A 19819-nucleotide genomic window follows, 5' to 3' on the forward strand; every position below is an offset into this window, starting at 1 on the left:
CTCAACAATAGGAACTGACACTTTTCATGATTTCTGTTGTTCAATGCATGACTTTAAACATTTCAACTTGCCCTCAACCTCACTGATTTTACTTTGTTACTGTTTGAGAACTGTGTATAATTTCAGTTGGGTTAGTGCACTAGTTTCGAGTCTGTTTAGCTTCAGTCAGCTTTGCACATCTGGAATAACTTCATATTAAAAAAAAACTTTTCTTAAAATGCATAGCTCAGGATCTAGTGCCATAGAGGCAGGAAAGCAATCGCCTTATTTGTGTAGGAACAACAGAGAGGGAGCACTGTTCCAGGAGGAGAAACAGAGTAATATCTGTGATGCAGATTCTGTTGGAATTACTGCACCGCAGGAGGTGGAGGAATGCCTGCAACATGAGATTTGCAGGAATACCTGGGACAAAGGTTATGGAGGAATACTTGTGACCACAGAATCTGCAGTGTCAACATCTAATTTAGACAGAAAGATTGAATTATGTCAATGCAATCACAAAGTGATCTTTTTATCTCGCCTATCTGTCTCTCCCTGTCTGTGTCTCTTTCTATTTCTTGAAACTTCTATCTGCCCCGCTTTCTCTCTTTCTCCCATCCCTATTTTTAATTTTTTGATTGTGTTCTCATACTAATGATCTAGATTTGGTTGTGGAGGGCATGATTTCAAAATTTGCAGATTACACAAATTTAAAAGTAGGGTAGTAAGAACTGTTCGGAGTTTACTATAGTGATAAGAGATCAAGTGGACATGGATAGGCTGATGGAATAGGCAACAAAAACAAATTGCTGGGGAAACTCAGCAGGTCTGGCAGCATCTGGGCGGCATGGTGGCACAGTGGTTAGCACTGCTGCCTCACAGCGCCAGAGACCCGGGTTCCATTCCCGCCTTGGGCAACTGTCTGTGTGGAGTTTGCACATTCTCCCTGTGTCTGCGTGGGTTTCCTCCAGGTGCTCTGGTTTCCTCCCACAGTCCAAAGATGTGCAGGTTAGGTGAATTGGCCATGCTAAATTGCCCGTAATATTAGGTGAAGGAGTAAATGTAGGGGAATGGGTCTGGGTGGGTTGCTCTTCGGAGGGTCGGTGTGGACTTGTTGGGCTGAAGGGCCTGTTTCCACACTGTAAGTAATCTAATCTAATCTGCGGAGAAAGTAGAGTTAATGTTGAGCCCAGCGACTGTTCTGAAGGAGGATTTGAGTTATAGGGCTGAATAGGCTGGAGCTTTTTTCCCTGGAGGCTGAGGGATGACATTTTAGAGGTTATAAAATCATGAGGGGCCTGGATAAGGTGAATAGACACGATCTTTTTCCTAGCGTGGGGGAGTCAAAGACTAGAAGGCATAGGTTTAAGATGTGAGGGGAAAGACTTAAAAAGATCCTGATGGGTAACTTTTTCATGCAGATCGTAATGCTTATATTGAACGAGCTGCCAGAAGAAGTGATGGGTACAAATACAACATTTTAAAAGGCATCTGGATGGGTAAATGAATAGGAACAGTTTAAAGGGATATGGGCCAAGTGCTAGCAAATGGGACTAGGTCAGTTTGGGATCTGGTCGGCGCAGACAGGTGGGACTGAAGGGTTTGTTTCTGTGTTATATGACTATGATTCTAAGGCTCACTGGACTTAAAACATTAACCCTCCCAGGCCTGCTGAGTTTCTCAAACAAATTTTGTTTTTGTTTCAGATCTTCAGCATCTGCAGTTCTTTATTTCATTTTAGTAGTAGAAAAGGCAGGTGTATAGAAGATGAAGTTTAATTTAAGGAAATGTGCAGTGATTAACTTTAATAGGTGCAATAAGGACAGACAGGTTATAATTCTGAAGGAGTGAAATGAAGAAGACTTTGGGTTAAATGTGCACAAATTATTGAAATTTGCAGGGTTGGTTGACAAAACACATCCAGGGCTTTAGTGATGATGAAAGTTTATAAAACATTTGTTCAATTTTGGCTGAAATATTGCATCTAATTCTGAGTACCTCACTTTAGAAAGGATATTAAAGTTTTAAAGGGAATGCAGGAAAGATTTACAAGAATTTTTCCAGGGATTAGCGATTTCAATTACGGACATAGATTAAAGAAACTGGAGTTGTTCCCCTGAGAAAAGAAAAGGTTTAGTAATTTGATAAAGCAGTTAAAATCATGAGGAGTCTAAACAGTGTAAATAACAAGAAATTGTACCATTTAGTGGAAGGGTTGAGAACTAGAAAACACTGATTTATGGTGATCGACAAAAGAACTAATGCAAAGCTTTCTCATGCAGTGAATTGTTAGGATCTGGACTATATGTACTGACTGAGAGTGTAGTGTAGACAGACTAAGTCATGAGTTTTAAATAGGAATTGAATGATTAATTATCTGAAGAGAACAAAATACAGGGCTCCAGGGAGAGGGCAGGGGAGTAAGACTAAGTCAGTTACTCTTGCAAAGTAACTCCATTGACATAATGGGCTGAATGGCCTCATTCTGTGCTATAACCATTCCACAATTCTATTATTCTATGATTTTTGAACCTTTCTATGCTAAATCTAGGAACTTGGTCTTCCTGACATAATTCTCACTCTAAAAATTGATTTGGTGCCTTTTTTGTGTTGGTGTGCCTGTCACTGAAAGTGTGTCAGTGCTGAGGATTGGAATGTGTCTCTGTTACGTGTTGGCATAGGAGTCTGGTAGGCACTGCATCATAAAGTTATTGCCATGGGACATTTCTATGAGGCTGTTTTTGTGTGTCTAGCATTGTTTGTTTCTGTTGCACCTGGAGGACCATCAGTTTCCAATCATCCTAATGCATAAAGGTGGATAAATCCTCAGGACTTGATCAGGTGTACCACAGAACTCTGTGGGAAGCTAAGGAAGTGATTCCTGGGACCCTTGCTGAGATATTTGTATCATCGATAATACCAGGTGAGGCACTCTAAGACTGGAAATTGGCTTTAAGAAGGGTGGTAAGGAAAAGCCAGGGAACTATAGACCAGTGAGCCTGATATCAGTGGTGGGCAAGTTAATGGAGGGAATCCTGAGGGGCAGGATGTATAAGTATTTGGAAAGGGAAGGACTGATTAGGATAGTCAACATGGCTTTGTGTATGGGAAATCATGTCTCACAAATTTGATTGAATGTTTTGAAGAAAAACAAGGAGGATTGATGAGAACAAAGTGGTGGACATGATCTATATGGACTTCAGTAAGGCGTTCGACAAGGTTCCCCATGGGAAACTGGTTAGCAAGCTTAGATCTAATGGAATACAGGGATACATAGCCATTTAGATACAGAACTGGCTCAAAGGTAGAAGACAGAGGGTGGTGGTGGAGGGTTGTTTTTCAGACTAGAGGCTTGTGACCAATGGAGTGCCACAAGGGTCAGTGCTGGGTCCACTACTTTTCATCATTTATATAAATGATTTGGATGTGAGCATAAGAGGTATAGTCAGTAAGTTTGCAAATGACACCAAAATTGGAGGTGTAGTGGACAGCGAAGGTTACCTCAGATTACAACGGGATTCTGATCAGATGGGCCAATGGACTGAGGAGTGGATGATGGAGTTTAATTCAGATAAATGTGAGGTGCTGCATTTTGGGAAAGCAAATCTTAGCAGGATTTATACACTTAATGGCAAGGTCCGAGGGAGTGTTGCTGAACAAAGAGACCTTGGAGTGCAGCTTCATAGCTCCTTGAAAGTGGAGTCGCAGGTAGATAGGATAGTGAAGAAGGTGTTTGGTATGCTTTTGTTTATTGGTCACAGTATTGAGTACAGGAGTTGGTACTGCAGACCTCACTTTCTCCTACAGGAGTTGGAATGTCATGTTGCGGCTGTACAGGACATTGGTTCAGCCACTTTTGAAATATTGCATGTAATTCTGGTCTCCTTCCTGTTGGAATGATGTTGTGAAACTTGAAAGGGTTCAGAAAAGATTGAGAAGGATGTTGCTAGTGTTGGAGGATTTGAAGTACAGGGAGAGGTTGAATAGGCTGGGGCTGTTCTCCCTGTTGGAGGCTGAGGGGTGACCTTATAGAGGTTTATAAAATCATGAGGGTCTTGGAGAGGATAAATAGACAAGGTCTTTTCCCTGGGGTGGCAGAGTTCAGAACTAGAGGGCATAGGTTTAGAGCGAGAGGAGAAAGATATAAAAGAGACCTAAGCGGCAAATTTTTCAGGTAGAGTATGGTACGCATATGAAATGAGCTGCCAGAGGAAGTGGTGGAGGCTGGTACAATGCAACATTTAAAAGGCATCTGGATGGGAATATGAATAAGGATTTGGAAGGATATGGGCCAGGTGCTGGCAAGTGTGACTAGATTGGGTTGGGATATATGATCGGCACGGATGAGTTGGACCAAAGGGTCTGTTTCTGTGCTGTACATCTCTGTGACTCTATGACTGAATTATGTTTCAAATTTTAATATCAATGATAATGTGAGTTTTTACTTCATTGACATTGAGTTGAAACTGTCTGAAGCTCTCTCACATTTCACTGTAAAAATCGTCAGAATGGTGGGAGGGTGGACTGAAGATTTGGAGCTCCAGAGGCAACTCCGTTATCAGCACAACATAAAAGATGATTCAATAACAGGCTGCTGTTTTGAATCTGGGCTGGATATACACAACAGAAGTAGTGAGTGTGTAACAAAAATGACCCATTAACTTGAATCGCTATTTTTCTCAAAAAAGTTGATTTAAGCCTCCATCTTCATCATGTAGTTTAGTTATTTTGCTCTTTAAACCATAAGACCTAGGACCATTTGTTCCATTATGACTGATCTGATAATCCTCAACTCCCTTTTTTGTGCTTTTTCCTTATAATCATGATTTCCTTATTGATTAAAAATTTGTCTGTCTCAGCCTTCAATATACACAACAAACAGCTTACAGCCCCCTGTGGTAAAGAATTCCACAGACTTACTATCCTCAGAAGAAATTTGTCTTCATCTCTGTCCCAGCTGGGTGACCCCTTCTCCTGAGATTCTGCCCTCTGGTCCCAGACTGCCCCACAAAAGGAAACAACCGATCTGTACCTACCCTGTCAAGTCCCTAAAGAATCTTATGTTCCAACAAGGACACCTTCATTCTTCTAAAATCCCAATAAGTACAAGCCCAATTTACACAACATCTCCTCATTGACATTCCCATGACACCCAGAATCAACCTAATGAACCTTCTCTGGACTTCTTCTATTGTTATTTTCTTTCCCTAGATAAAGGGACCAAGATATTCACAGTATTCTAGATGTAATCTAACAGGTTCCCCGTAGTTTTAGCAGAATGTCCTTATTTTTATATTCCATTCTCTTTAAAATAATGGTCAATATTCTATTTGCTTTTCTCATTACCCATTGAACTTGGATGCTAGTGTTCTTGTGATATTTATACAAGGACCCCCAAATCACTCTATACTACAGCTTTCTGTGGTCTTATTTCATTTAAATAATATTCAGCTCCTCTATTCTTCTTGCCAAAGTGCAAAATCTCACTTTTGAGTGAGTGGGCGGCACGGTGGCACAGTGGTTAGCACTGCTGCCTCACAGCGCCAGAGACCTGGGTTCAATTCCCACCTCAGGCGACTGACTGTGTGGAGTTTGCACGTTCTCCCCGTGTCTGCGTGGGTTTCCTCCGGGTGCTCCGGTTTCCTCCCACAGTCCAAAGATGTGCAGGGTCAGGTGAATTGGCCATACTAAATTGCCCGTAGTGTTAGGTAAGGGGTAAATGTAGGGGTATGGGTGGGTTTCGCTTCGGCGGGTCGGTGTGGACTTGTTGGGCCGAAGGGCCTGTTTCCACACTGTAATCTAATCTAATCTCACATTTTCCAACATTATACCAATATTTTGACCACTCACTTAATATTTATACCCTTCTATATACTTTGCAATCCTCACCACTTGCCTCCCCACCTATTTTAGATTAGAAACACAAAATTAGAAACACTGCATGCATTTCTCTCATCTGAGTCAGTAACATGTATAGTAAATAATTATGACACCAGCACTGATCCCTGTAACACTCCTCTGGTTCAGATTTCCATCTGTATTTGCCTCCTTATCCCAATACTGTCTTCTAATTCTTAGCCAATTCTTTATCCATGTTAATATACTACACCATCACCTTATGCTCTTATTAAATTGTCAATAGTACCTTCTTAAAAGCCTTTTGGAAATCCAGATATAGGACATGTACTGGAACCTCCTTTTTGTGTCCTGCTCATTACATCCTCAATGACTTATAATAAATTTGTAAGGCATGATTTTCCCTTCATGAAGCCATGGTGACTCTGCTTGAATAAATTATGTATTTCTAAATGCTTTGCCATTACGCCCTTCATAATAAACTCTAAGGTTTTCCCAATCACTGCTGTTTTGCTAACTCATCTATAGTTGGCTGTTTTTATCTGTCCCCTCTTTTAATTTTAATAAGAATGTTAGAATGGCTGTTTTACAGTCCTCCAGAACTTTTAGGGAATCTAATGAATCTTAGAAGATTACTATCTGTGCACCTACCATCTCTGCAGCTACCTCCTATAATGTCCTAGGGTGGAACCCATCCAGAGGAGTTATCGGCCTTTAGCCCCATCTGTTTCCCTAATACGTTTTCTTCTAGTGACAGTTATTGTATGTATTTCTTTTAGCTTAGTATTTATGGAATGCTGTTAATGTCCTCCACCATGAAAGACTGAACTGAAGTATCCCCTCTGACATTTCCTTGTTCCCTGCTATTTCCCAGCCTCATATTCACTCTGACCTCTCTCTTTTTTATACATTTATAAAACTCTTCATATGTTCATTTACCCTCAATTATTATTTTCTCCATCTTTACTATTTTTTATCATATTGTATTAGTTTTTAAACATTTCCCAATCCTTACCATTAATCTTTGCCAGATAGTGGTTTTGTTTTTCAATTTTTTGTTATCCCTAACTTACTTTGTTGATCATAGTCAGTTTACTGCCTTCCTAGATTCCTTCTTCCTCACTGGGATATATCTTTGTTGAGAGCCAAAACTATTTTCTTAAGCATCTGCTTGTTTTTTTTCCTCTGTCACTTTGGTTAAACCTATTTCATAGTCCATTCCAACTAACTCTGCCTCATGCCATTGAATTGCCTTTATTTAGTTTACACAGTTGTTATTATTGCAAGTTTCTCACTCTCAAACTGAACACTAAATTTTATCATGTTATGAACACTAATTCAAAGGAGATTCTAAGATTATTTTTTTAACGTACCTGATCATACATCATCAGATCCAAAATAGCCTTATCAGTGGTTCAGTGGTTGGGTTGGCAATATATTGTTCTAGGAAACTGTCCAAAATAGACTATGAAATTGTCCTGTGACTACCTCTGCCACAATCTGATTTTCCCAATCTATGTGATGAATGTGTTGCCTCTTTTACACATTCTCATTGTTTTATGATTTATTCTTTGTCCTACAATATAGCCATTAATAGGGAACTTTATATATTACTCCTACCATTGTTTTCTTTCACTTGTTATTTCTTACCTCCACCCATATGGATTTTATACCCTTGGATCCAAGATCATTTCTTGTTGTTGCTCTTATTCCATTACTTGTCAACAAATCTCCATCACTACCCTTTTCATTCCTCCTGTCCTTTCAAAAAATTCACACACCTTTGAATATTTAGTTCTCAGCTTTGATCTCCTTTAACCATGTCTCCATAATGGCTATAAGGTCATACCCACTAACTTCTATTTTGTGTCAAACAGTACTTGCATTAATTAAAGAACTACTAATTTTGCCATTTTACCATTTCCCCCCTTGAAACTATTTGTTGCTATTTTTCTATTTTTTAAAATTCACACACCTTTGAATATTTAGTTCTCAGCTTTGATCTCCTTTAACCATGTCTCCATAATGGCTATAAGGTCATACCCACTAACCTCTATTTTGTGTCAAACAGTACTTGCATTAATTAAAGAACTACTAATTTTGCCATTTTACCATTTCCCCCCTTGAAACTATTTGTTGCTGTTTTTCTATTTTTTGCATACTGTGTCCCTTTCTGTCCTACTCTATGTATCATCATCCAAAATGGCTGCCCTGCAATGCCACCAAATCCTTTTATTTTGTAAGTCTATGTTTCTCCTCTCCCAACTCCTTCCACACTCTCTAATTAGTTTAAAGCTGACTCTACAGCCCTAACATTTGATTCATTAGAATACTGGCCTCAGTATGGTTCAAGTGCAGCTCCCTTCTACCCCGATACTGGTGCCAGTGCCCCATGAACACCCACAATAATCTTTGAACCATGCATTTATCTCCTTGACTTTAGTTACTCTATACCAATGTGGTTATGGTGCAGGTAGTCACCCAGAGATTATTACCTTGGAGGTTCTGAATTTTAATTTCACTCCAAACAGTTCAAATTCTTGCAACGGGTTATTTCCTTACTAGTCTTATCAAGATAATTAGTACCAACATGGACTACCACAAATAGTTCCCCCTCCTCCCACTCTAAGTTTCTGTCCAGTCATGAAGAGATGACATTTATCTGGCACCAACAAACAATAAAACCTTGAGAACTCAGAGTCATACAGCACGGAAACTGACCCTTCGGTCCAACCAGTCCATGCTGAATGTAATCCCAAACTAAACTAGTCCCTCCTGCATGCTTCTATTCCACAAATGAACAACCCTCTGTGAGAAAAAGATTTGCCTCCATTTCTGAAATCTTCCTCTCCTCTCACTTTAAAAATGTATTTATCTTCATACCACTACACATTCATATTTCCCATCTTGAATGGTTACAGGCCAAATTTGATATTAAATTAAATAAAACAAAGAACTGTGGATCTAGAAATCTGAAACTAAAATAGAAATTGTTGGAGAAGCTCTGCAGGTCTGGCAGCATCTGTAGAGAGAAAGCAGAGTTAATATTTTGAGAAGAAGAGTCACTGGGCCTGAAATGTTAACTCTGCTTTCTCTCTGCAGATGTTGGAGACCTGCTGATTTTCTCCAACATTTTCTATTTTTGATTTTGAATTACCTAGTCTGAGGGATGTGACTGTCCCATGGAGACAAGTGTCCAGTTTACTTGCCCCTGCCCTGATGTGGTGCAATGTCTGCAACTCAGACTCCCAATCTTCAACTTGGATCTGAAGTTCCTTGACTTTGCTACATTTCTACTGATGTGTTTGCCTTGGATCACCTTGCTGTTCACAGGTCCCACATGTTACCACATCATCACATTACCTATACTGTCATCACTATCATATTAATTAATTACTCTAGAATTCCTGCTCTTAATACTTTATTGCAAGCTTTTTTTTTTGCTTCTAAAAAACACCATAATTGATCTTATACTTGACAAGTTATTTTTAAGAAAAAGAAAATAAAAGATGAAAGACCTAAATACAAACTGAAGACCTTACTTTTATATTAGAGTCTAGAAATATTCACCAATCCTATTTGCCAATTTGATGTTTCCCTACACTTGCATCACATTGTGTTTGTTACCTCACTCTGCCACTGGTGGCACAGATGGTAGGCCTCTTGATCCATGGCTTTTGTCCTCGCTCACTCACTTCACACTCTGGAAGCTTTACCTTTTGTAGTAAATCTTACATATAGCACCTTGTTCACCAAATTCTCATGCTGAAACAAATCCAAAGATATACTAATATGATCTTTGTCTCCACTCACATGAACCATGTACCCTTACTAACCATGTGGTGTAACAATTCCTTTCTTATTTAGAACTGCTCTGAGTCATTTCTTAGCTACAGTAATCAACATCTCATTTCGAAAAGGGACTTCACATGCCCAAATGAAAACTCGCACTATCAGGTAGCTGTCCCTTTTACTTAGGCTATTTTTTAATGTCTGCACCTGACTTTAATTCTAAAATTAAACTTGAAAAAGATATACCTTGAATCAATTTCCAAAATATATTCACTCTGTCTTTATTTCACTCAAACAAAGTCTCCACTTAGGTTGTGTACAGTAGAAAAGTCCCTTTCTTTAAATTTTTATTCAGGAATGCTGAACTGTTTTATGCCATCACCAAATCACTTGTGTTACTTTCCACCTTTCTCCATCACCATTAAATCACTCACATGTCTAGTTAATTATCAATTTACCTGCAAAGTCTATCAGGGAAAGTGCAATAACACCAAAGGAGGGCGAAATGGGAGAGGAATTAAATCAAAATGGAGTGGGAGGGGCAAATAAGGCACTCCACCACTCCAGTACCCACATGCCTCTAAACACATTTCTCATATAGAGTGACTCTGAACCAATTAACTACAGTAATTAGTTTCTTGTCCAAATGAGGAGCTTCAGATTCTGGAGTATTACTGGCCACTATCGGGTAGCCACCTCCTTTATTCTCAAACTCTTTTTTTGCTGTCTAGATCTTGTGCTCTGTAATGTCTCACAATGTGAAAGCTGCCAAATGAATGTGAACTATATATGGGAGAGATCCTAGTGGATCTTTTTGGCTATTTAGGCAGTAGGACAAAATGGGCCTGATTGTCTGTACTCAGGTTTCTAAACAAAATGAAGGAATTTCATAAGTAGATGATAGTTCTTGGACTGTTCATTATTCATCTATTTTTATTGAAAAGATAACACCTTTTAAATTATGTTACTTAAGACATTATAACTGTTTGGATTTGACGGTGCCCTGTTTTTTTTCGCAGGTCCTATTGTGTGTTGTTCTTGGAAACGTTTCTTCCCTGAATGTTGATGATGCAGTTTGGTTTAGTGCTGCTATTTGCCTTCATTCTTGGGGCTTCCTGTGCTCTCAACGCTTTTGCCCCCCAGCAAGGCTCTTCTGATCCTTGTTATGATGAAGGAGGGCAGCCTAAGCGCTGCATTCCTGATTTTGTCAATGCTGGCTTTGCCAGGGAAGTGCAGGTGTCCAGCACATGTGGGAGGCCTCCAAACCGATATTGCTTCTACAATGAGAAGATGGGTGTGAAAACTAAGATGTGTCAAATCTGTGATGCTTCAGATCCCAAGAATGCTCACCCTGCCACTTATCTGACCGATTTAAACAATGCTCACAACCTCAGCTGTTGGCAGTCGGAAGAGTTTTCCAATCCCATGCACAATGTTACACTCACACTCTCTCTGAATAAGAAATTTGAAATTACTTATGTCAGTTTACAGTTTTGCTCTCCTCGGCCAGAGTCTATGGGGATATTGAAATCGATGGACTATGGGAAGAACTGGGTTCCCTTTCAATATTATTCCTCACAGTGCCGCAAAATGTACAATAAGCCAAACAAAGCAATTATTTCCAAGCAGAATGAGCAAGAAGCTCTGTGTACAGATGGATACACCGACCTCTACCCTTTGACAGGGGGCTTGATTGCATTTAGTACCCTGGATGGACGACCTTCTGCCCAAGACTTTGACAGCAGTCCAGTCCTGCAGGATTGGGTGACAGCCACAGATATTCGGGTTGTGTTCAGCAGAGCTCACCTCCAGCGGGAGCTGGACAGACATTACAGTGGTAGAGACGGGAAGGAGGATGAGGCGAGTATGGTGAGAGAGTCCTACCATTACGCAGTGGCTGACCTGCAGGTCGGTGGCCGCTGCAAATGTAATGGGCATGCTTCACGCTGTGTCAAAGACAAAGAGGGAAATCTGATCTGTGACTGTAAACACAACACCGCTGGCCCAGAGTGCGACAGGTGCAAACCCTTTCACTATGACCGACCATGGCAAAGAGCAACTCTTCGAGAAGCGAATGAGTGCTTGGGTAAGTCCAACCTTTTGGATATTGCTGTAACTATTGACAACTTCCTGCTTTCATAGCCAACCAATCAGTTTGTCAATGAGAGAGGTTGCCTGCACAACAGCAAGTGTGGAAGCTGTTAGAATCTATTATTACCTGAGCCCCTCGTCTTAGACACAAATTTGTAATGTGTTCAGGTCTAACCAATCTAATCGATTTTGTTTTAAAGGAGATCTCTAATAAAGTGGATAAGGCAGTGTTCTGTATGTAGCTTCTATGAAGATTAACAGGGATTTGTGTTTATACAGAATCTTTAATAAATCTCTCCACTGAAGGGGATGTTAAATCAAATGATAAAAAAAAACTTTGTCAAAGAGATAGGTAATAGCGTCTTCAATGAGGAGAGTAGGGTGAAAAGACTGAGGGGGTTAGAGAGGGGATTACAGCTTTGATTCTAGGCAACAGCAGGCACAGTAACAAATGATGGAACTATCAAAAACCTGGCAATGCTCAAGAGGCCAGTATTAGTGGACAATCCCAGGAGGATGCAAGGTTGGAGGGGATTACAGAATTTGAAAAGAGTGAGACCGTGGAAAGATTTGAAAATGTGGCAGCCAATTTGAGCAAGTTAGCATAAACAACGATGTGATATAATGACTGGAAATTCCATTATAGTGATGTTGATTAAGAGCTATATATTGTAGGATCTTTTACATCTACTGAGAGCTAATGTCACTTTCAACAATGCTGCACTCTTTGGCACTCCACTGAAGTGTCAACTTGAGGGTATCCCATTACACTCCTGACTTGTGCTTTGTAGTTGTTGGACATGCACTGAGGAAGACAGGATGTGAGTTTCTGGCTGCAGAATTCCCAGTCTTTGATTTACTCTTGTAGCTACACTATTTATTTGGTTTGTCTATTTTTTTTCTGACCAATAGTAGTCCCCAGAATTTTGATAATGTGATGTTAATTCCATTCAGCATCTAGGGGAGATCAATAACTTCTGTCTTCTTGGAATGGACATTGCCTGGCAATGGTTTGGTGTGGATTTTACTCGCCACCAATCAGCACCAAGACTGGATGTTGCCAAGGTTTGGCTGCATGGGGAATTAAATGCATCAGTTTCTGAGGAGTCATGAATGGTGTTGAACACTAAGAATGATCAATGAATATCCCATTTCTGATCTTATGTTGGATGGAAGGTAATTGATGTCTCACTGAAAATGGTTGGGACTAGAATATTGTCCCAGGTGATCCTGGGATTCTTGTGGTAATAATAGTGTCCCTATCAAGACTGTCATCATCCATAGCAAGTAGATTTTTACCTATAGTCGGTTCTCTAATATTCTGTTTCAGACCCTGTTCTGCAACTATGACCTTCAGGACTCAGCCAAATCTCTCAGGCTTACCATTCCAAGCTACCATTGGTGATGGATACTGAGACACACCCAGCCCCATGGCAGGTTACATTCTGTACCCTTGCTACCATCACAGCTTCTTCCAAGGATTTTCTGTAAGAGAACCATAGCTCCATTGTGGTGGTAGTTTGTAATAAGGAGATTTCCTTGTCCAAGTTTGACCTTAGAATTAGAATTAGCATTCCTACAGTGTGGAAATACTGGCCCAGCAAGCTCACACTGACCCTCCGAAGAGTAACCTACCTACACCCATTCCCCTATTGATCTATATTTCCCCCAATGTACACCACCCTGAACACTATGGGCAATTTAGCATGAACAATTCACCTAACCTGCACATCTTTGGACAGTGGAAGGAAACTGAAGCACCCAGAGGAAGCCCACACAGACGCAGGGAGAATGTACAAACTCCACACAGACAGTCGCCCAAGGCTGGAATCAAGCCCTGGAGCTGCAAGACAACAGTGCTAACCTCTGAGCCACCGTGTTGCCCCAATGCTATAAGACCTGATGCTATAAAACTCTATGGGGTCTGGAGTCCATATTTGGATGTCAGCTCTAAATAGTACACCACTATGTCATGTGGTCATGTCACTATGTCAGATTCTGGTTGATCTGTCTTGCTGCTGAATTTGGACTTATCCAGGGATGGTGATGGTGGAGCCTTGCTACTGAATTTAGGGAACAGTTTGATGAAAATTATTGACTGGTTTGTAGGTCAAATGTCCAATTTTACATGTATAACTCAAGGTTAGTGAGGAAGATTTTGCAGAGTTGGTTGAGGTTGGCAAACGTGGTGCCACTGTTTAAGAAGGGCGGTAAAGACAAGCCAAGGAACTATATACCGGTAAGCCTGACCTGATCATTATGTGGAGAGCTTCTGACTGCCCTGTGCGATTGACAAATTGTTTCCATGCCCCTGGACTGATATCAGACGCTGGCTTTGACCTATTGTGCCTGGACCCCTCAGCAAAGGCTCCCCCCTTGACTTGCTCAGGCCTGCAGACGGCCAGAACAAACTTCTTTCCTTTACATTTGTGCTAAACAGTTAGGAAAGACCAAAATAGATACCTCTGGTTGACAGGGCAAGATGCAACAAGGCAAGGCAGCAAGGCTCAGTGGTTAGCACTGCTGCCTCACAGCGTTAGGGATCCTGGATCGATTCCACCCTTGGGCGACTGTCTGTGTGGAGTTTGCACATTCTCCCTGTGTCTGCATGGGATTCCTCTGGCTGCTCTGGTTTCCTTCCACCATTCAAAGATGTACAGGTTAGGTAGATTGGCCATTAACAAACATGTAGAGTTAGACTCCATGTACCAACCATTAAGAAACAAACTGGAAATGATATAATCCACCTCAGTAAACTGGGACACATAAATAGCAAACGGGACAGAACACCGATGCTTCACTGATGATGTTACTTAGCATGGTGACGAAACATCTGCAAACAAATTTACCAGCTCAGCAAGCAAGTCGACACCGTCATCCACAATCTGAGCTACAAATCTTCTCTGGATTGGCCACGCTAAATTGTCCCATATTGTCCAGGACTGTGTAGGCTAGTTGGATTAACCAGGGAAAATGCAGGGTTACAGGGGTAGGAGGACCGGTCTGGATGGGATGTTCTATAGAGGGTTGGCATGGATTAGATGGGCTGAATGGTCTGATTCCACTTTGCCTTCCCATAGAATCCCTACAATGCAAAGCCGAGATGATGTAACCATCCAAGTAGGGTCCAGTGAACACCGTGACAGTGAGTGAAGTACCCAGCAATGCAGCCTGGTCCAGTCAATGAGCTGAGTATCTGTCCCCAAGTGCACAGCATCCTTGCTGTGGTATTACAATGATAGTTACCAGTGTTACTGAGGTGCAGCACTGAAGTCCAGAAGCCTCCCAGAAGTGGATTAGACATGTGCCATGAATGTTCTTCGGAGCTGGCACATATCAAATGCCAATGTCTGTGGACATGGGGTGTGTATGACTGCATGCCAATAGAGTGTGCTCTGAAATGGTGCTGCCTGCTGTCTGACATGCAGGTCTCCCCAAGGAAGTAGAATGCTGAATTTGGCAGGTACCAACTCTGGTTTCCATGTCAACATTTTCTTGATATCTTGCTTGTTAGGCAAGTTTGGTAAATGGAAATCTGAATATTAATGCGGTGAGTTGGGCAATCAAAGTGTTTTACAAACAATAATCCTCTTTACTTGGCAACTTGCCACTGCACAATGAGAAACTCACCACATGACTTGTGAAAAGCATAAAAGATGACATGAGCTGTTCCTCGTATGGTATAGAGAGAGAGAGGTTTACTTTTCATGGTATGGAGGAGGTTTACTTTGTTCTGTATAAAGGGAGGTTTACTTTGTATTTTAGCCTGTGCTGTATCTTACATTGGCATGTCTCATGGGGCCAATACAGAAAGATCTTTTAATCTGTATTTAATCCATGTGGAGAACTATTTACTAGGATAGATAAACAACAAAGCTGAATTTGTTCTATCCCGATAGCTTCTCTCAGTCCAAATGCTCATGTGCTTGCCCTCATTCTACAGTGCGACATCTTTCATAACATTATCAAGTATCTTGCCTCAGTAAGGCACTTGATATAGTGTAAAATGAGGAAGTGTTTTACCATTTGGATACGTGTGTTGGATAGTTCTAATTGGTTTTGATTTGCCTTCAGGCAGAAGAAATCTCCAGGTACAAGTGATGCTGGTAAAATGTGTTGCTTCCTAAAGGTTTATAGAGCTGGCCTGCGCAATCTGTCATTTGCTGTTGAGGAGCAGCTTGTGGATTCAAGGTTGCTGATATTCAGCTTGAAAGTGTCGGCACTGAGTGTCTGATTGACACTTGCAGTGAAATAGAAAGGGAGCACGGGAGGGGTTTAATTTAGCAACTGTCACTGAGATTTGTTTAAGATTTTCAGAGTTCACAGCTTTGTTATGCTACTTGTGGCAGATGCCATCCCATTGAAATGTTAATGAAGGTGTACTTATGGGATAAGGCTTGCTTAGTGTCTCTTTAGGTGGGTCATTAGAGGTTTAGCTTTGAGTCATCATATTTTTTACATGCGATCTCCATGAATATTTCCATTAGCTGAGAGGTCATTGTCACCTGTGCACTTCACTCACACCTTCTTAATTTCATTAATTTTAGTGTTTAGCATGCACAGTAGTTCACAGTCACAGCTTCTCTCAGTTCTCATCTGCCTTTGTCATGTTAAAACATTTACCATTCAGTCCACTGACAACCATTCTACTACTTCTATTTCTCCTCACTTGCAGTAGACTATAGGGGGAGGGGGGAATTGGTTTGGGAGGGTGGGTGGGGTTGGTGTGCAGGGGGTGGGGTGCTTGGCTATGGGAAAACCTAGGGACTGAATATTTAGCTGCCATATCATTTTCAAGGCAACTTTCTGTATGCCCTAGCTTTTTGTATTTATCTGTCTACATGTGTCTGTATTTGTGAGTGTGTAACTGCAAGTCTCTACCTTTGCATCTCTACTTTATCTTTCCGCCTGTGTATTTGCATCTGTATGTTTCTGTTTGTGTGTTTTTGTCTGCGTGCATGAGTGAAAATGTGCATACATAAGTCATTGTTTGTTTGTGTGCATGCCTGTGTGTGTGTCTGGTATTATTTTGTTTAGTCATATGCATGTTTGTATGGGCCTGTACATTTGCATCCGTATGTGTGACTGTGTGGCTGAGTATGTTTGTATCTGCATCCATTCTTTATAAATTTCATTTGTACATGCATGTATTTGAGTGTGTGTGCACCATCTCTGCCTTAGCTTATCTACTGCTGAAATTGTCAGTCATGCCTTTGTTAACTCTCGACTTGACTATTCTAACATATGCATGACTGGCCTTCTATGCCATCCACTATAACTTGAAGTCATTCAAAACTAGGTGATGGCCTAATGGTATTGTTGCTGGATTGTTAATCCAGAGACCCAGGTACTGTCTTGGGGATCGAGGTTAGAATCCTGCCTTGGCAGATGGTGGAATTTGAATTCAATAAATATTTGGAACTAAGGGTCTAATGATGACCATGGATCCATTGGTAATTGTCAGGGAAAACCCATCTTGTTCACTGATGACTTTTAGGGAAGAAAATTGCCATACTTACCTGGCCTGGCCTATGTGTGACTTCAGACCCACAGCAAAAGGTTGACCCTTAACTACCCTCTGGGCAATTAGGGTTGGGCAATAAATGCTGACCTAGCCAACAATGCCCACATCCTGTGAATGAACAAAAAAACCTCTGCCCATATTCTAACTCACATTAAGGTCTGTTCATCCATCATTTGCGAGCTTGCTAACCTACATTTCCCCCTGGCTAGGAAGGACACTTAGTTTGAAATTCTCAATTATTTTCAAATCCCACCATGGTCTTGTCCCTCCCCATCTCTGTATTCTCTGTTTCACACAATCAAATGTACTATTCATTTATGAACGGAAAAAAAAAAGCAATCAAATTTTGCTGAAATAAAGGCACTCTGACTAGAAACACTAAAAAAAAAGTCATTCCTGCAAGCCTGGAGGAACATGTTGAAGTTGTACATTATCAGGCAACTTGCATGTGGAGCTGGCTTTGTGGAAACAATCCTCTAAGACAATTGTGTTCCTTTAATTCTAGCCTCTTGAAGAACTCCATTTTAAATTGTTCCAACTTGGTGGCCCTGTCTTCAACTGCGTTGACACTACTCTCTAAGTACCCTCTTTATACCTCTGTGCCTGGCTATCTTGTATTTCTCCTTAAACTCCATTTTTTTGACCAAGCGTTTGGTCAGTTTCCTTAATATCCCATTATGTATTTGGTGTCAATTTTTGCTTTATTATGCCATTGAAGAGTATTCTTTGAAGAGAGACAGACAGACACGGTGGCACAGTGGTTAGTACTGCTGCCTTACAGCATCAGAGACCCAGGTTCAATTCCCACCTCAGGCAACTGTCTGTGTGGAGTTTGCACATTCTCCCCGTGTCTGCGTGGGTTTGCTCCAGTTTCCTCTCCCAGTCCAAAAATGTGCAGGTTAGGTGAATTGGCCATGCTAAATTGCCCGTTGTGTTAGGTGCAGGGGAATGGGTCTGGGTGGATTGCTCTTCAGAGGGTCAGTGTGGAATTGTTGGGCCGAAGGGCCTGTTTCCACACTGTAAAGTAATCAAATCTAATTGCAAATGGTCATGAAGTTTTTTTAACCTTTCTGATGAACATATTAATCAGCGTTTCTGAAGAATATTGGTAAAGAGGATGACTGCTCTAAGTGGCTGAGGAAGTTTGTAATTGGTGGAAGTACTGACTGTCACTTTCAGTTTGGATGATAAATACACTGAATGAGGTGCACACTGAATGAGATTTCATGCTGAATAAGATACACACATTGAGCTACAAGCTAAATGGGATGCACGCTCTGAATGGTATGCACATACTGATACACACAGTGAACAGGATGCACATACTGAAAAGGGCATGCACTCTGAATGGATCATGTATGCTGAATAAGATCACGTGAACTTACTAATGAAAAATGAAAGAAAGTCTGCTTCCCTTGGGAACCTGATGGCTAATTCTTCTGATTTATTAATTACTCAGTAAACTATGTAGAATACTTCATGCTGGGCCAAATGGCCTAATTCTGTTCCTATATTTTATGAATTTATGAAGGTGTGGCATCTGCAGAATCTTCTAATTATGTGAGTTTCAGTAATTTAACAACTCACAATCACGTTGTGATAATGACTCAGATATCAGTTGTTACTTGGAGATCATTGATTTTACCATGAGATCATTGATTACTACACTGTTCCTGATCATTGTGCAGTTATTATTCCCGAAGCTGAGGGCTTCTGGGGATCTTCACTAGAATGAATGAAGAGTGGAAATTTTGTATTCTGGGAGAAACTGATTATTCAGAAAAAAGAGATTGAAAAGCTAGAACTCCAGGATGTAAATGATATATTGAGCAATTTCTTTTTAAATTCATTCAGAGTCTAGGGTTAGGAATGTTCAAGATCTGAATGTAATTCTTGGCTAGGGGCAGTATGGTGGCTCAGTGGTTAGCACTGCTGCCTCATAGCGCCAAGGACTGTGGTTCAATTCCAGCCTTGGGTGACTGTGTGGAGTTTGCACATTCTCCCCGTGTCAGCATGGGTTTCCTCCAGGTGCTCCGGTTTCCTCCCACAATCCAAAAATGTGCAGGTTAGGTGAATTGGCCAAACTAAATTGCCCATAGTGTTCAGGGATGTGTAGGTTAGGTGCATTAGTCAGGGGAAAATGTAGAATGATAGGGTAGGGGAATAGTTCTGGGTGGAATACTGTTCGGAGGGTCGGTGTGGACTTGTTGGTTTGAAGGGCCTGTCTCCATATGATTCTATGACCAGGTTGTGATTAGACTCTGACTGTGCAACCAATTGTTGAGATTGGACACTGGCTAGCCATTGGTGGCTCTGATTGGTTGTTAGCTAGAAACCATTGAGAAGCTACTATGAGAGATGCAGCAAATCCACTGATTAATGAAAATGAAAGAACTGCTTTAAATCAGAAAAAAAACCCAGAAATTGCTGGAAAAGCTCAACAGATCTGGCAGCATCTGTGAAGAGAACTCAGAGTTAACATTTTGGGTCCAGTTCTGAGGAAGGATCACTGAACCCAAAATGTTAACTGCGATGTCTCTCACAGATGCTGCTAAACCTGCTGAGCTTTTCTAGCAA

The 19819-nt window shown here is 41.0% G+C and overlaps 1 protein-coding gene across 2 annotated transcripts in view; it reads left to right on the top strand.

Moving 5' to 3' along the window:
• Window positions 1-19819, top strand: part of LOC122560669 (netrin-3-like) — a 180655-nt gene that overhangs the window by 9731 nt on the left and 151105 nt on the right. For both annotated transcript variants that reach the window (XM_043711558.1, XM_043711559.1), the window contains exon 2: window positions 10647-11713. In XM_043711558.1, the coding sequence (XP_043567493.1) occupies window positions 10687-11713 (1027 nt within the window). In that variant the 5' untranslated portion in view covers window positions 10647-10686. The remainder of the gene's footprint in view (window positions 1-10646; window positions 11714-19819) is intronic.

This window comes from Chiloscyllium plagiosum, chromosome 21 (genome assembly GCF_004010195.1).
Source record: "Chiloscyllium plagiosum isolate BGI_BamShark_2017 chromosome 21, ASM401019v2, whole genome shotgun sequence".
Lineage (NCBI taxonomy): Eukaryota > Metazoa > Chordata > Chondrichthyes > Orectolobiformes > Hemiscylliidae > Chiloscyllium > Chiloscyllium plagiosum.